The 14,052-nt window shown below is 44.8% G+C and overlaps 1 protein-coding gene across 1 annotated transcript; it reads left to right on the top strand.

Moving 5' to 3' along the window:
- The first annotated feature begins 785 nt into the window (after positions 1-785).
- znf296 (zinc finger protein 296) lies at positions 786-9,074 on the top strand. The gene is made up of 3 exons (XM_028574514.1): positions 786-896; positions 2,374-2,740; positions 6,420-9,074. The coding sequence occupies exons 1-3, from the start codon at positions 858-860 to the stop codon at positions 8,216-8,218; spliced, it is 2,205 nt and encodes a 734-aa protein (XP_028430315.1). The 5' UTR covers positions 786-857; the 3' UTR covers positions 8,219-9,074.
- Positions 9,075-14,052: the final 4,978 nt, after the last annotated feature.

Genomic DNA, 14,052 nt, shown 5'->3' on the forward strand with positions numbered 1-14,052 from the left:
CTGAACACGATGATTAATATGTCCAGGTTAGACGATGATCAAGTTTATCGGTCGGTCTCTGGCTTGTCTGGGACAGTTTACTTCCCCTGCTGTTTTTAAAAGAAACTCCATCAGATTGGCACAATCCTGCTTCATATAATTACAATAACGAGTTTATTTTATTTTCTTTTATATTTGGACAATAACACTTTTCTTTTTTTTCTCTCACTACAAATGTAGAATAGATCCCATTCAGACTGTTCAAACATAAAGACAACAGTGCAGCTCATAAAGAAACATCTGATGTTTGAAGGGAAATAAGAGAGCAACTTAAACCCCAGTTGTTTTTTTACAGTTCTCTACTGGAGACCAGTGGTGCGTGTCTGTGTGACCGACCACAGGGGTGTGTGTGTGTGTGTGTGTGTGTGTGTGTGTGTGTGTGTGTGTGTGTGTGTGTGTGTGTGTGTGTGTGTGCGTGTGTGTGTGTGTGTGTGTGTGACCGCGCCTTGCAAGTCTGCACAAACAAGCGCAGCCCTGAAACAGGAAAGGTGACATTTTTGAGTAACAACTGGCGAGATCCGACTTCAGACTGTACTGTCTGTACCTGTCCTGTATGTTAGCCGGCCTAGCAGGGGGAAGTTGGATCCAGTCGAGGCATCAAGGTGTGCCCATGACCGCGTTGAGCAATACTGACCCCTCCTCCTTTTACCTGGCCTTAGCTGGAAGCCTTTCTTAGGAAATAGCCAAAGTTGACTGTGACTCTGAAGAGCTTTGGGTAGAAGCTGTGTCCACTGCTTTTAACAACACTCTTCAGTGCTTGCACCTGTCTGCATGCATTTCAAGGTGCAGCCTGTAGCCTAAACCACATACGATTTGTCATGTTGTTGACGTTGAATCAGATTAGCTGTCCTGTGCAGGTTTGTGAGCACGCGCACACACACACACACGCACAGGGGGTGCTCTTATCTCCAACACCTTCATTTTTTTTTCTTCTTTTATTGCAATCCACTTCCTGTTGAGAAACTCCCGCTGCCTGTGGCTGGTAGAGCAAGTTGTAATTGTGAGTTAAAGGTAAAAGCTTTGGTCATAATGTTGCATTTTTAAATCAAAAAGTTCACCTGTCTCCACGTGAAGATTGCCACATTGATCTGAGGTTGATGTTCCTGCTGAGATGGACATGTGGGCTCCCCTATGCAACAGCCTCAGCCACGGAGCCGATCTGTTTTGGGTTTGTTAAAGGAAGTGGTCAGTTTTGGGTGAGCAGTTTGGCCTCATTGCTTTAGAGCTTACAACTGAAACTAGTGCTTTCAATCACCACGCCTGTTTTGTTAATCCCCTGAGGTCTAACGGCACTTTTGCCACATTGCGTTGTTAATTTGTAAGAGCACAGTCAAAAACTCTTTGAGCAGAAATCCACATTAAGCACATGTTGGTATTGGTATACATATATTCAGCCTTTTTTTGGAGAGAAAGTGGGAAGTTTAACGTCAAGGATACTCAGGTTTAGTATTTATTTCTGTTTTGTATTTTGGAGATTGTGACTTCCTCTCAATTAATGAACACGACAAGGCACAACTAAAGGTTTGCGTAAAAGTGATGTTTAACTCCTGATGATCTCTATGGCTGCAAGTACAAATGCTTTCAAGAAACCACTCTACTGTGGATCTTTTTATGGATCCTGTTGACTATACGCTCAATGGAAAAGATGATTTACACCCATAAACTAAAGAAACACAAGGGTGAAAAATACTGGATGAAATGGGATTGTCTCAATTAATCTAGAGATTAATCGTTTGGTCTCTAAAATGTCAGAAAAGTGTGGAAAAATGCCTGTCGAGTCCAAATGGCTTGTATTATTTGACCAACAATACAAAACCCAAAGATACTCACTTCACTGTCACAGGAGACACAACAATCAGATCATTTTTTCATTTAGGACGTGGAAACCTGCAAATATTTGCTTGAAAAATTACTTAGACATTTAGTATTCTGTCGATTTGACTAATTGAATATTCGTTGTAGCTTTTAGTCAAAACTTTTTTTTGTTTTGTTCCCGGAACACGTTTTAAAACAAGAGGTGATCGTGCATTTTCTGTGGTGGCTCCAAGGCTCTGGAACTCTCTCCTTTTAGCCCTGAGAGCCTTGGACTCTGAAACTTTTAGAAAACACCTAAAGACACATCTTTGTATTTTATTTGTTGTTGTTTCTTTTATTTGTTCCTTCTGTAAATTCTTCTTTATTTCTATTTTCAATAGAAATAAAGAAGAGTTGAAATCCCCGAACTGTACTTGTGTATCTGTCTGTGTGCTCTGCACATGAGTTTGTTAAAAGAACGTAATCTCGGTTAGTAACTGAACTTTCCCTCTTCCCTCTCCTGCCTGTCATGTTTCTCAGATGCCACTGACATGGCGGATGGCACCACTTCATCAGACGTCGGGCCTCCTCCTCCTCCTCCTCCTCCTCCTCCTCCCCCCCCAGGTCCAAGCTCCTGGCGAGGATGGTGACCTCCTGACCTGCGGCCAGTGCAGCCAGGCCTTCCCCCTCGCCCACATCCTAGCGTTCATCCAGCACAAACAGGGCGACTGCAGCTCCCGAAACCAAGCCCCAAACGTCAACGCCACTCCCCCCTCACCTGCCAACCGATCGCAGCTGCGCGTCGCCAACGGCGAGCTGGGGCCGGGCTTCATCGAGCTGAGGAGAGGGGGCAGAGCCTGTGGGGAGGAGCACGGCGTCAAGTTGAAGCCGGAGCACAGCAAAGCAGGTGAGTGCTCGAAGAAGAGGCAGGTTGCTAATTAGTGACTCCGTGTTTTTTGTTTAGTTTTGTTTTTCAACCGCCCTCCTCCACATTTAACAAATGCCCACCCCCCCCCCCCCCCCCCCCCCCCCCCCCTCCTCCTCCCGAGTCCAGCTCATTAGCTAGCCGTTGCCATTAGCAGACCTGCATGAGTTAGTGATGCACAGGCTAATTGTGTGGAAAGAATAGACGTCAGGAGCGTTCAGAGGGCACCGAGGGTCCCTCGGGGGCTCCGCACTTAGCACCTGAGCTCCATCCCATCTCCCTGACTGTCAGTCTCTGAGGTGGAATGGCCAGGTAAACATGTTTCTCCCTCTCTGTCCTCCACTACACCCTGGACAGCAGAGACTGAAACCACGTCCTCCAAACACGGGCACAGGGGCACGATTCGGGGTTTTAAGGCCACCCTGTTTCTTGTGGAAAGGGGCGTGATTGGTTGTAGTGGTGAACCACGGTACGAAATGGTCAGAGGAGTGGACGTGAGGCTGTTCGTGCAGCTCTCCTCCCTTTTGCATGACACTGTAACGGAGGACGTTGCATCATGTGCCTTCTCCCACTGTTTTGCACCGGGCTGAGCCACCTGGGCTCCTGGGATTCTCCTTCTTCCTCCTCCTTTTTTTCTTCATCGTGTGCATCTTGTTCTCCTTCTTCTTCCCCCTTGTTGTCATAACCATCCCTCTCTTCTTGTTCTGTGTATCAGACATCAGCAGTGATTTTCTTTTTTTTCTTTTTTTTTCCCCCTAAAGGTCTTTTTCTTCACGCCTATCTGCTGCGCTTTTCTTTTACAGAAGAAGAGCGCGGGCACTGTGATGGTTGTGCCAAATATGATATGTCACGGTGGAAGTCTATCAGCACTTCATGAATTCTCATTAAAATCCTTTTTTGAAAATTTCACATCCCGTAGCTAACAATGTGTTTGAAATGGAGGAGATTCATTGCGGGGTTTTTTTGTTTTTGTTTTTTTCCTGCAAAGGTCATATATTTGAAGCTCATGCTGTATCTCTTAAGTGAAAAAGGGGAGTATGCAGGGTGTTGTAAATGATTGCAGATGGACAGAGCATCTTGCTGCACACTCCTACTCGGTATGAGTGTACCTTTGCACATTTTGAAACCTCTGTCATGTACACACACGTTAGCAGTTCCTTCCTTTGTGTAACGCTCAGGGGACTGGTGCACGCACCATTTCCGTCTGTCCACAACCTTTTTTTTTTTTTTTTTTTCTTTCAGTGTGTTTTTCATCTCTCGCTCTGTCTCTCACTTATTGTCGGAGAACACATAAGTTTGGTAATTTTTTACCCGCAGGATTCTACAACAAAAATGAACTTGTACGCGAGGCGAGGGGGGGGGGGAAGAGGAAGAGCATGACAGCTTGTAAATAATGAAAAAGTGGATAAGTTTGGATTAAAGTTTTATTAGCAAATATAGGTTGCATTTGCTTGGAGTTGGTAATTGCGATTTTCACCCAGCTTTTAGTGTTTTTAGCTCCTCAGATTTGCTAGTTTATGACAAGAACAGTTTGAGTTCTTGCATGTTGAAGAAGCGATGGGACAGTTTGAATTGGACATCCTGCAGTCTTATAAGTAATAGGAAGTCTTGTTGTGACGTGGCAGGGAAATAGAGCATCTGAGGCTTTGGAAATGATTGAAATAGAGAGAGCAGTTATCCCACAACAGAACGGTCCACCATCTATTCTCTGTATTCAAAAGAGAAGCGGCGAGGACGGAGGAGAAAAGGGAGTGGGATGGATTACTGAAGAGCCGCGTGCATCTGTCTCATTCCTTTTTATTTATTCTCCTTGTTTGTTTTCCTCATCTCCAACATCCCCCCCCACACACACACACACACACATACACTCCTTATTTCTTCTCCCCCATCTTCAACACACTTTCGCTTTGCCCTCTTTCAATTTCTTGCCCCCTCCCTCCTCCTCCTCCTCCTCCTCTCTTTTCTCCTCCCTCTGCCTCCCAAGGGAAAAGAGATTCTGCCTGCTGCTCGTTAGTGCTCCCAGCCAATCTGCATTTTTAATTAGTAGTTATTGCTTCTGCTTAATATTCAAGTGCTACCCCAGGCCAAATGGGAATCCTTACAAAAAAAAAAAAGCGAGGGGAGAGAGGGAAGGAAAGAGAAACCGGCTGGGTATTGTGTTTCACTCCAGGACCCTGAGACAAAAGCCCCCCCCCCCCCCCCTTCAGGGAAAGATTTGGATGGGATTTCTTTTTGGGGGGGAAGCTGGGGTTGGAGGATGGGTCTCAAGTACGATCCAAAGGGTGACATATTTTTATACACATTATAATCTTTTTATCTCATTTTCTTTTTATCTCCTGAGCCCTGACCTACCTATCCCTCGCTCTCTTCTTCTGCTCCCACTCTTCACCCTACATTTTAAAGAAGTATCTCAACTTCTCTTGGGTTTCTCCTCAGGCTAGGTTAAAGGACACAGATCCTCTCGTCTCCAGACAGAGGGAGGGTGGGAGAAGGGGGTGGAGGGGGGGGAAAGAAAGAAACAGTTGCTCTCTTTTTCATCTTTACTCTCCTCCCTCCCTCCAGTAAAATATAGAAGGATTTGACTTGAGGAAACATGAAAGAGGCTTATACCAGAGTCCGCTTTGAACCTCTCCAAAAAAAAAAGAACTGTTTTCCCTCTAAATTTGGGGATCTTCTCTCCAATTTTGATTTATGCAGAAAGGCCTCATTTGTCAAGCAGGCTGAGTCAGTGCCTCATTTGCATAAAGCGTTCATTTTCTACGTTCTGCTAATTAGCAATTTGCAGCTTAATTGGAGAGTGGCTCTCGGTTAGGAGACAAAGCTATCCACATATAAAAATATCTCCAGATGTATTTTGCGACATGACTGCATCTCTGTTGGCCTTTCAGCTTCCGGAGACCCATTTCTCTATTCTGCTTTGGGTCATACTTTTCCACACATTTTCTCCTTATTTTGTTTCTCCACACCAGACCCTCCTCTTCATCTTTCATTCATTTGAGTCCATATGAATGTGCCTTTGGTATAGTTGACTTTTGTCATGCTGATACTCGTGTTTCTGGTCAATTTTTATAACTTTATAACGTCTTTTTTTTAAGTCATTGTTTTGATTTTTGACCGACAACTTTACTCTCATTGAATTATTTTCACACCCAGCAGGCAGCTGTTGTCAGCAAAAAAAGCTCTAAAAACACACTAGACACTACCTGCTCAACACCAAACGGCAGACAGACACAGTAAGAGACTAGCTGGTGAATATGTAACATGTAACCGCTAAAGACTATGATATTTTCCTGACTATAAAACCGAGCTAAAAGAGTACAATATTACTTACATTCGTCAGGTGGACACAAACGCAACTCCAAATGAATGTTGATGTTGCTTCGTATCTACTGGATGTGTAAAAACTTTTAAAAAGGCAAATGTAATAAACTTTTAACAATCTGTTAGATGTTGCGTTCACAGATTGTTTCTCCTGCCCCCCAAAGTGACCAAAAAAATCACTTATTGCAGGTTTAACCTTTATGAATTTACCTCATTGGTTCACTCCTAGCGGAAATCAAGACCTGTCAAAAGAGCAAGACATATTTCCTATAACCTTCTATTCTTTACTAACAACCATTACTCAAAATTGCTAACTCAATGCTGTCATTTTGTTTTCCAGTGTCTGAGGAGCCTTCCTACTTCACCTGCCAGCAGTGTGAAGGCGTGTTTCCATCTGCATGGCTGCTCTTACAGCACGCTCAGCACGCGCACTCCTTCAGCATCTACCAAGAGGACGAGGAGGATGACACAGACATGAGAGGAGGAAGAGGAAGAGGCCTTAAAGAGCACAAGGCTGCTGCAGCCACTCTAGACCCTCGCCACCTGAGCCAAGCTCTTGCTTCTGCCTTTCAGCCCTCCCTGCGCCTCAGTCGCTCCCGCCAGACACACACCGCCTCCTCTTTCAGTAACAGGCAGGCTCTGAACTTTTCAGTGCGGCTCAGGGAGCTCGCAGAGGGGAATAACGACCCCACCGGCAGCTCCCCCGGAGGCCTGGTGCTGTCTCCGTCCTCCTCGCCACCAGCAGCTTCTCCCTTTCCTCAGACCAGCGCCCTCCAGGCTGACTTCCACTGCGAGCTGTGTGACCAGAACTTCCAGTCCCTGCGTGCCCTGTCCGCCCACCGCCGGACTCACTCGTGCGACAGGCCCTATCACTGCGGAGTGTGCGGACAGGCCTTTGCCCAGAGCGGCCAGCTGGCACGGCACATAAGGAGCCATCACAGGGAGGCTGGAGGTGGAGGAAGTGGATACGAGTCGGTGGAGATGGTCGTGATGGAGGAGGATGTGGGGAGGCAGGGGATGAGAGGGAGGTTTCAAATGCAGCCAGGTGGAATCCTCATGGGAAAGGGAATGGTCGGGGCAGAAGCGAGAGCCCAGGGTCCCTCAGAGTTAGACCTGACCCTGCCCAAACACCCGTCCATAGCTTCAGGCCTGATGCTGCTGACCTCGCAGGTTAGACCGGCAGACGGGGAGCTGCTGAGGCCATATCGGTGCCAGAGAGAAGGGGGAGAGGGAGGGGAGGAGGAGGCAGAGGGGCAGGGGGAGCCTCGGCACACCTCGCCCTGCGCCAGCCCCTCTGAAGGCTCCCTGGAGAGCGGAGAGACAGGGGGCAGCGGCGAGAGCGGTATCGCTAGTGGCAACTGCACGCCCAAACGGCCAGAGATGGGGGACAGAGTGCGAGGAGTCGGAGAGTGGGCGAACGAGGGAGGAGAGATCATGGAGAGGGAGACGGAGTGGAGCTCAGCCAACGTCAGCGAGGTTGTGCAGGAGTGGCAGAGGGAGAACGAGTGGAGGAGTCTAGGAGGAGGTGTCAGCGGCGGAGGAAACAACAACAACAATACTACTGTCGGCTCAGCTGGAAAGAAGAAGAAAGACGAAGCGTGTGAATACTGTGGTAAACAGTTCAGGAACAGCAGCAACCTTACTGTGCACCGCCGCAGCCACACAGGTGAACGGCCATACCGCTGTGGCCTCTGCAACTACGCCTGCGCTCAGAGCTCAAAGTTAACGCGCCACATGAAGACCCACGGCGCGCAGGGAGCCAAGGCTTCCTTTTTGTGTCAGCTGTGCACGGTACCCTTCACCGTTTACGCCACTCTGGAGAAACACCTGAAGAAAGTTCACGGCCTGAGCCACGCCAGCGTGGGAGCGTACGCACAGGCCAGCGCTGCAGACACTTTGGCTGCCATAAAAGCTGGTGGAGAAGCCGCAGTGGTGGTGAAAATGGAGGAGGAGGATGCCAGTTTGGATCAGATAGAAATGGAGAGCAAAATTCCGAGTGATGCGGCGAAAAGCATGGAGGTGGAGGAGGGGCAAAGCCAAGCGGAGTATGTGGAGAGCACGGGGAGTCCAGCCGTAGTGGCTGATCTCCCAGCCGAGAGCAACGCGGAGGTGAGCTTAGCTTTAGCTTCTGCGCCATGAGAGCTGCTCTCATTCACTAATTGACATTAAAATAGCACTGTATAGGATTTAAGTTGCCCATTCAAATAAAAAGAATTTGCCCCATCATTGAACAGACGTCAAGTTAAACTGAAATATAGTTTAAAAAAAAAAGAGGAAAAAACAGAAAGAAGCTGCAGCAGTCCCGTCCTCTTAGCCAGCGCCGAGGCACACAGCAGCCACGTTGTTCATGATTGTATGCGAAGCTGCTGGTTGAAACTAAGTGCCTACAGTTCTTTAAACCACAGAGCAAAAAAACAAGGCCATGACATTCAGCAGGGAGATTACCAGAGCTCTTGAACAGGAAGTGAACCGCCACAGTCCACACAGACACAGGAAACTGATCACCATGTTGCAGTGCAGGATGCAAAAGACGAGTGATTTAGGTCTCTGGCGACCCACTGGACAGGTGGAGACAGATATTAACTGTCAGATGATACAGGGATTATATTGAATATCAAAAAGCCTAGCAAATATCTTTCCAGTGTCGGCAGACAGAGAGGGGTCACATTGTGTTTCCAAGCTGTTGCTGGTTTTCTTTTGAGAAGACCTTTTAAAGACTAAAGATGTTTGACTCGAGGGTGAAATGAATCCAAACACTGTCTGCCTGCAGTTTCTCAGACTCCTCTTTTTAAAGGCGCTTGGTTGTCACAACACTTAGCGTAATGTTTACAGGGCTCACGGGGCCTGGCAAGGTTGTGCTCCTGACTTTGTGACAGTATGTATGTATGATTTTCTGTTTTCTAATTTTATAAATGTGAATAGGAAGACTTTAAAATCTCATCTACTATATTCATGATTTGTTTCTATGCATAAAAAAGCAGCAATTTTACCTACATGTGAAACGGGTGTTTATTATTTTTCTCTTTTTGTACTTATTATTATTATTATTATTATTATTATTATTATTATTGTGCTGATAATTTCTCTCTTTCATTGTTTACATTTGTAAAGTGCCGGACTGCTTGAAGCTCATGCATGTTTTGCAGCCATTTGAAACTGTTCTTTTCCCTGTTGCCTGTGTTTGAATTATTCCTAATTTATGGATTCTGCATGTCGGTAATTGTGTAAAGCCTGAACTACAGGGTTGAGAGATGCGGGAGTAGCTAGTTGATTGGTGGAGTTTTGTGAGAAGCACTTGGCTGAGTTTGCGTGAATGTGTGTGTTTGTGTGTACAAATTTGGGGCGGGGGGGGGCGAGAGAGATTCTCAGGTGACACTTTTACTTGAACCCTGTCTGTGATCTTGTTTCCAGACTCCAGAGCATGACTTGGCAGGTTATAATCGCTGTGTCGTGCTCCTGGCAGGTGTGTCGCTGACGAGGATTTAAGAAACGCAATAAAAAGATTGTTAATATTTGAGCTCAACACCCAGGGCATAGCCAGGGCTGTGTATGAACACAGGATTTTGTCAACACACACACACAGAGCAGTCAGCTAGCGGGCTGTGAGGAGAGATTCCCTGAATTTGACAGTGTATCGAATTAGAATCGCAGACTCTTTTTAAGCGAGAGGAAACATGCTCTCAAAGTAGAGTGCTGCCAATGTTTTTGTGACTACTGTGATGACTTTGTGTGACCATATCTGATTTCTACTTGCATTCATGTCAGGGAAAACAAATTATTGTGTGTGTGTTGTGTAATGAATGATTGGGAATGAGTGCAGTGTAACTGTTCAGGGATAATATTGTGTCCATAGATTGACATTCTTGCTGTTGCTATATGTATTATTGTTATTATTAATATTAACTGCCACCACTCTTCCTATTATCGTCTCCTTTCAGCTGAACACTGGCTATTGTGAAGCTCCGCTGTCTTTGTAAACTTGACACCATATTGTAATTCACCTTCTCATGAGAAGCCTCAATAAAGAATTGAGGTGAAATATTGTGTGTGTGTGTGTGTGTGTGTGTGTGTGTGTGTGTGTGTGTGTGTGTGTGTGTGTGTGTGTGTGAGAGATGGGACACAGGCGACAAGGGTTTCTCAGGATACAAAATTGAGGAGGGGCAGTTTGGTTATTGTTTGTGGGCATGTTAGGAGGCAGAGCAGGGTGGCTAAGTGTCAAGGGGTTGGGATAATTGCTGACTCTATGTTAAGGGCATTAAAAACCTCTGCACCAGCATCTCTGGCCCTAACCCCCCCGCCCCCCCACATTTTCTAATGAAAATGAAGTTCTATGATCCCTCTAGCTCATTAACAGCAGGTCTTTTAATGAGCTTTCAATAGGGTCGGGGCTGGGTAGATGAAGAGGAGTGGGGTTGGATGGTGGAGGGGGGGGTTATTGCCCCAGATGCACACACGCCCACTCCTACCAAATTACCATTGTATTATAGAGAATAAGAAGGAAGTGAAGACCAAAGCCCCTCAGACCCAGAGGATGTCAGTTTCTCTCCATAGAGACAGAAAAAACAAGGTGGGAGGACAGTTACAGGTGACATCCTCCGTCTCTCCCTCTGGTAAACCTCCCGGTCTGTTGGCCGCCACAGCGAGCGCCATTTGGTGCTCGTATGGAACCAATTATGTAAGGTAAGGTGATACACAGTAGAACACAGAACAGTAGCCCCTACAGCAAGTGGATATCTTTTCCACGTCCCACAGTGCCCTTTGTCTTCCTGCAGTCCACACCTCTCTGAGCCACTGTCAAACCAGGACAGTGTCAGCACCCGAAACCAGCCTATCGCAACATAAGGAGTTTATAATGTCTGCCAACGGTTGAGTGAGGCTGCCGCTATGTGTGTTTTTCTGACCAGTGACTGCCCTTGGGCAATAGTAACGTGGACTTTGAGATCTAATAGTTGTCTCAGCTCCACAGAGAAAGCTTTTGTTGGTCTGGAAGTTGGGAGAGGTCGCTGCAGGACAGAAACACAACCAACACTGTAAGAGGGGATTTTAACATTGATGGGAGGAGAATATGCATTACAGTTGGTCATTGTAACATTGTAAGGCATTTTTAAATGTTTTGCTGTGCTTTTAGCTTCTTGAGGGCTGCACAACTGATTTACACACAACTTATTAGGCTGTTGAATTTGAAAAAAAAACACTGAATGCACCTATGTGTTCATATAGCCCAGATGTTAGAAAAGAAGGACTCGTTTATATTTTTATTCAGTTAACTTATCAAATACATACATATCAAAGTCCATAGATGTTATTTTCCAGGAGTGAGATTTTATTTCTCCACATTTCAAGGGATGCAATACTGGTGGCAAAATGCTATCACCTAGTACATTACATACACAGAAAAAAATATAAGTATACTCTCAACTTAAAACTTTGAAATCAGTCAAAGAAATTAGGGGAGTCAACCGAATTGAACTTGCGAATCTCCAGAATGAGATCATGTAAAGCAGTGAGTTTGTCTGTAGAGTTGTAAGATAGTTTAGTTTAGGCAGTTTATGTGGACAATTGAATATCATCTGCGTAGTAGAGATTGACCTTAAAAAATACCTATTATCTGGGGAAGTGTATACAAGAAAAGCAGAATGGGTCCAGATGGGCAGAACCTTAGGAAACGCCACAATCCAGAGATCAAGATGAGTACTCCACCAGTAACTGAGAAACCATCCATTGTCTCATTCATGTATCAAAGAAAAGATCCAGCAGCATTCACCTGCATCATGTTCAAACCTCACAATATGTTAAATTAGCCATCTAATTAGACAACTCAACCTCGTGGGTAGACTTCATAGACATGAAGTGCATTTTTCTGGAAACAGTGGCACAATCACAAATTCAGATTTAATTTAAGATGATTAGCTCTGGACAACAAAGGGAATGTAAGAGCTCTATGTTTGCTTTCCTATAGGGAAGGCCTGTGGCCATATGAGGCTTTTACTTATGTGTGAGAAGATTGTGCTTTATCATAGAAAAAAGCCAATTAACTGAGTTTTTAATTACATTTCTCATGTTAAACTGTGTGGAGCCCCAATCACTTTTGCAGTCCCTGTCCTGTTGTCCTCTTCCTCCCCAGAACAGTTAAGGAGGAGGTAGAAGCTGAGGATTAAATCATCGGCAGGGCAAACTGAGACAGGGATAACAAGAAAGAGAAAAGATGCATTTGGGAGTGATCAGACAAATCACAGGACTCCCTCTCTGCTCTTTATCCTCGCACGGTTCCCACAATCCCCACCTTCTCTCGCATGTCCCTCCTGCCGCAACGACAACGACCGCAGACTGAAACTTGAACCCTGGAATTACACCCACTTCACATCTCCTCCCTCACCCTCCTAACCTCTAACAGTGGGAGTGTGGGAGGACGGGGTGAGAGACGACATGTACCCGGGCAGCTATCCGTCAATCCATTGCCTCTCTTTGCCATTCAACACCGTCAGATAATGAGGATGGAAAGACAAGGAGGGTTCATTCTTATAGGGTGATATATAATGTCACTGAGGACAGGATTTGTGGGAGGACTGTCAGTTCAGTTTGGTTTGAGTACGAGGAAACACTGATGAGACAAAGGGACAGGTTGATTTAAAAAAAAAAAAAAAAAAAAAAAAGGGAGGAAGTTCAATGATTTCTCTTTTTTTAAAGCATGAGACAGAGTGTTACATAAAACAGGCAGAAATTGTTGCCAGACAATGATGTTAAAAATAAATGTTAAAACTAACCAAAATAGGGTTCTTCCCTGAATGAAGGCCATGGGCTCCTTTTCATCCCAGTGACCACCAAAGGTTGTATTTAAACCGATTGCAAAGACAGGGTGTGGTAGACAGACACAGAAAAACATGTACGTATACCCAGTGGATGCAACCCTTCTTTACGTTCACCTCAAATGTAAACCGGCTCTGTGAGCGCCATATTACTGTCTGAAATCAGCTTTATTTACAGATGGTGTGGTCTTTCAGTAGATTTAAACCAGATACATGACTTTCTTGTCAATTTGAGCTACTATGACGGAAAATAAAAGATATGGAAAGGTTCAAAGTATGTATCTAAACAAAAACAATTGACAGGTGAAAATGGTTAGAGTTGCATCTATTTGATATTTTCAGCATTAATAATGCCATTATGTTGTCGCTAGAACCTGGAAATATATCATAATGATATCAATATTTTGATAGGAATTTACCATGATTTTTTGTTATAGCTGCAGTTGTCTTCTCCTGGAATGAAAGGCTGCATTGTTGTTATGTGATATAATTTCTCAGATCGTTGAGTGAATCCAACCACTCATAAACCAATGCCTCTACCTGCTTCGCTAAAATACTCACAATACGAAATTCAAAAAATACAAAATATGAAATGATATGATACAATATGACACGCTATTACACAATGCAATATAATATAATCAGATACAATGCGATATACGATCCAATACAATACATTAGATAAGATCCAATACAATACGATACAGTACAATTCAATGCAATACAATATAATACAATACGTTACATATGATACAATGCTATAAGATATTATATGAGACGGAACAATGGAATATAAGTAAGGGATAATGTAGAGGGAGCGGGTCATTATTGTGAATTAAATCTCTACAGGGTGATGCAGGAAGACTTAAATCACCTTGAAGAGGTTTATTTCACAATAACCACCCACTCACTCTACATTATCCTGCATGCCAAGTTGTATTAGCATCTTCTAAACATCAGCCTGTACACACGAATAGGCTGACTGACAGCACTTGTGTCTGAACAGTTAAGTGGAATAACCAAACATCCTGTTGAGCCACGTGGAGCTGTTGGTGACCTCATGAAATGGTAAATGGTGTCCACTTGACAACCGAAATGACACACTCACTGTAGCATGAATCAGATATGGTGGAAATAAAGGTGAAGCTTAATGGCTTAGTGCATCAT

This window comes from Perca flavescens, chromosome 3 (genome assembly GCF_004354835.1).
Source record: "Perca flavescens isolate YP-PL-M2 chromosome 3, PFLA_1.0, whole genome shotgun sequence".
Taxonomy (NCBI): Eukaryota; Metazoa; Chordata; class Actinopteri; order Perciformes; family Percidae; genus Perca; species Perca flavescens.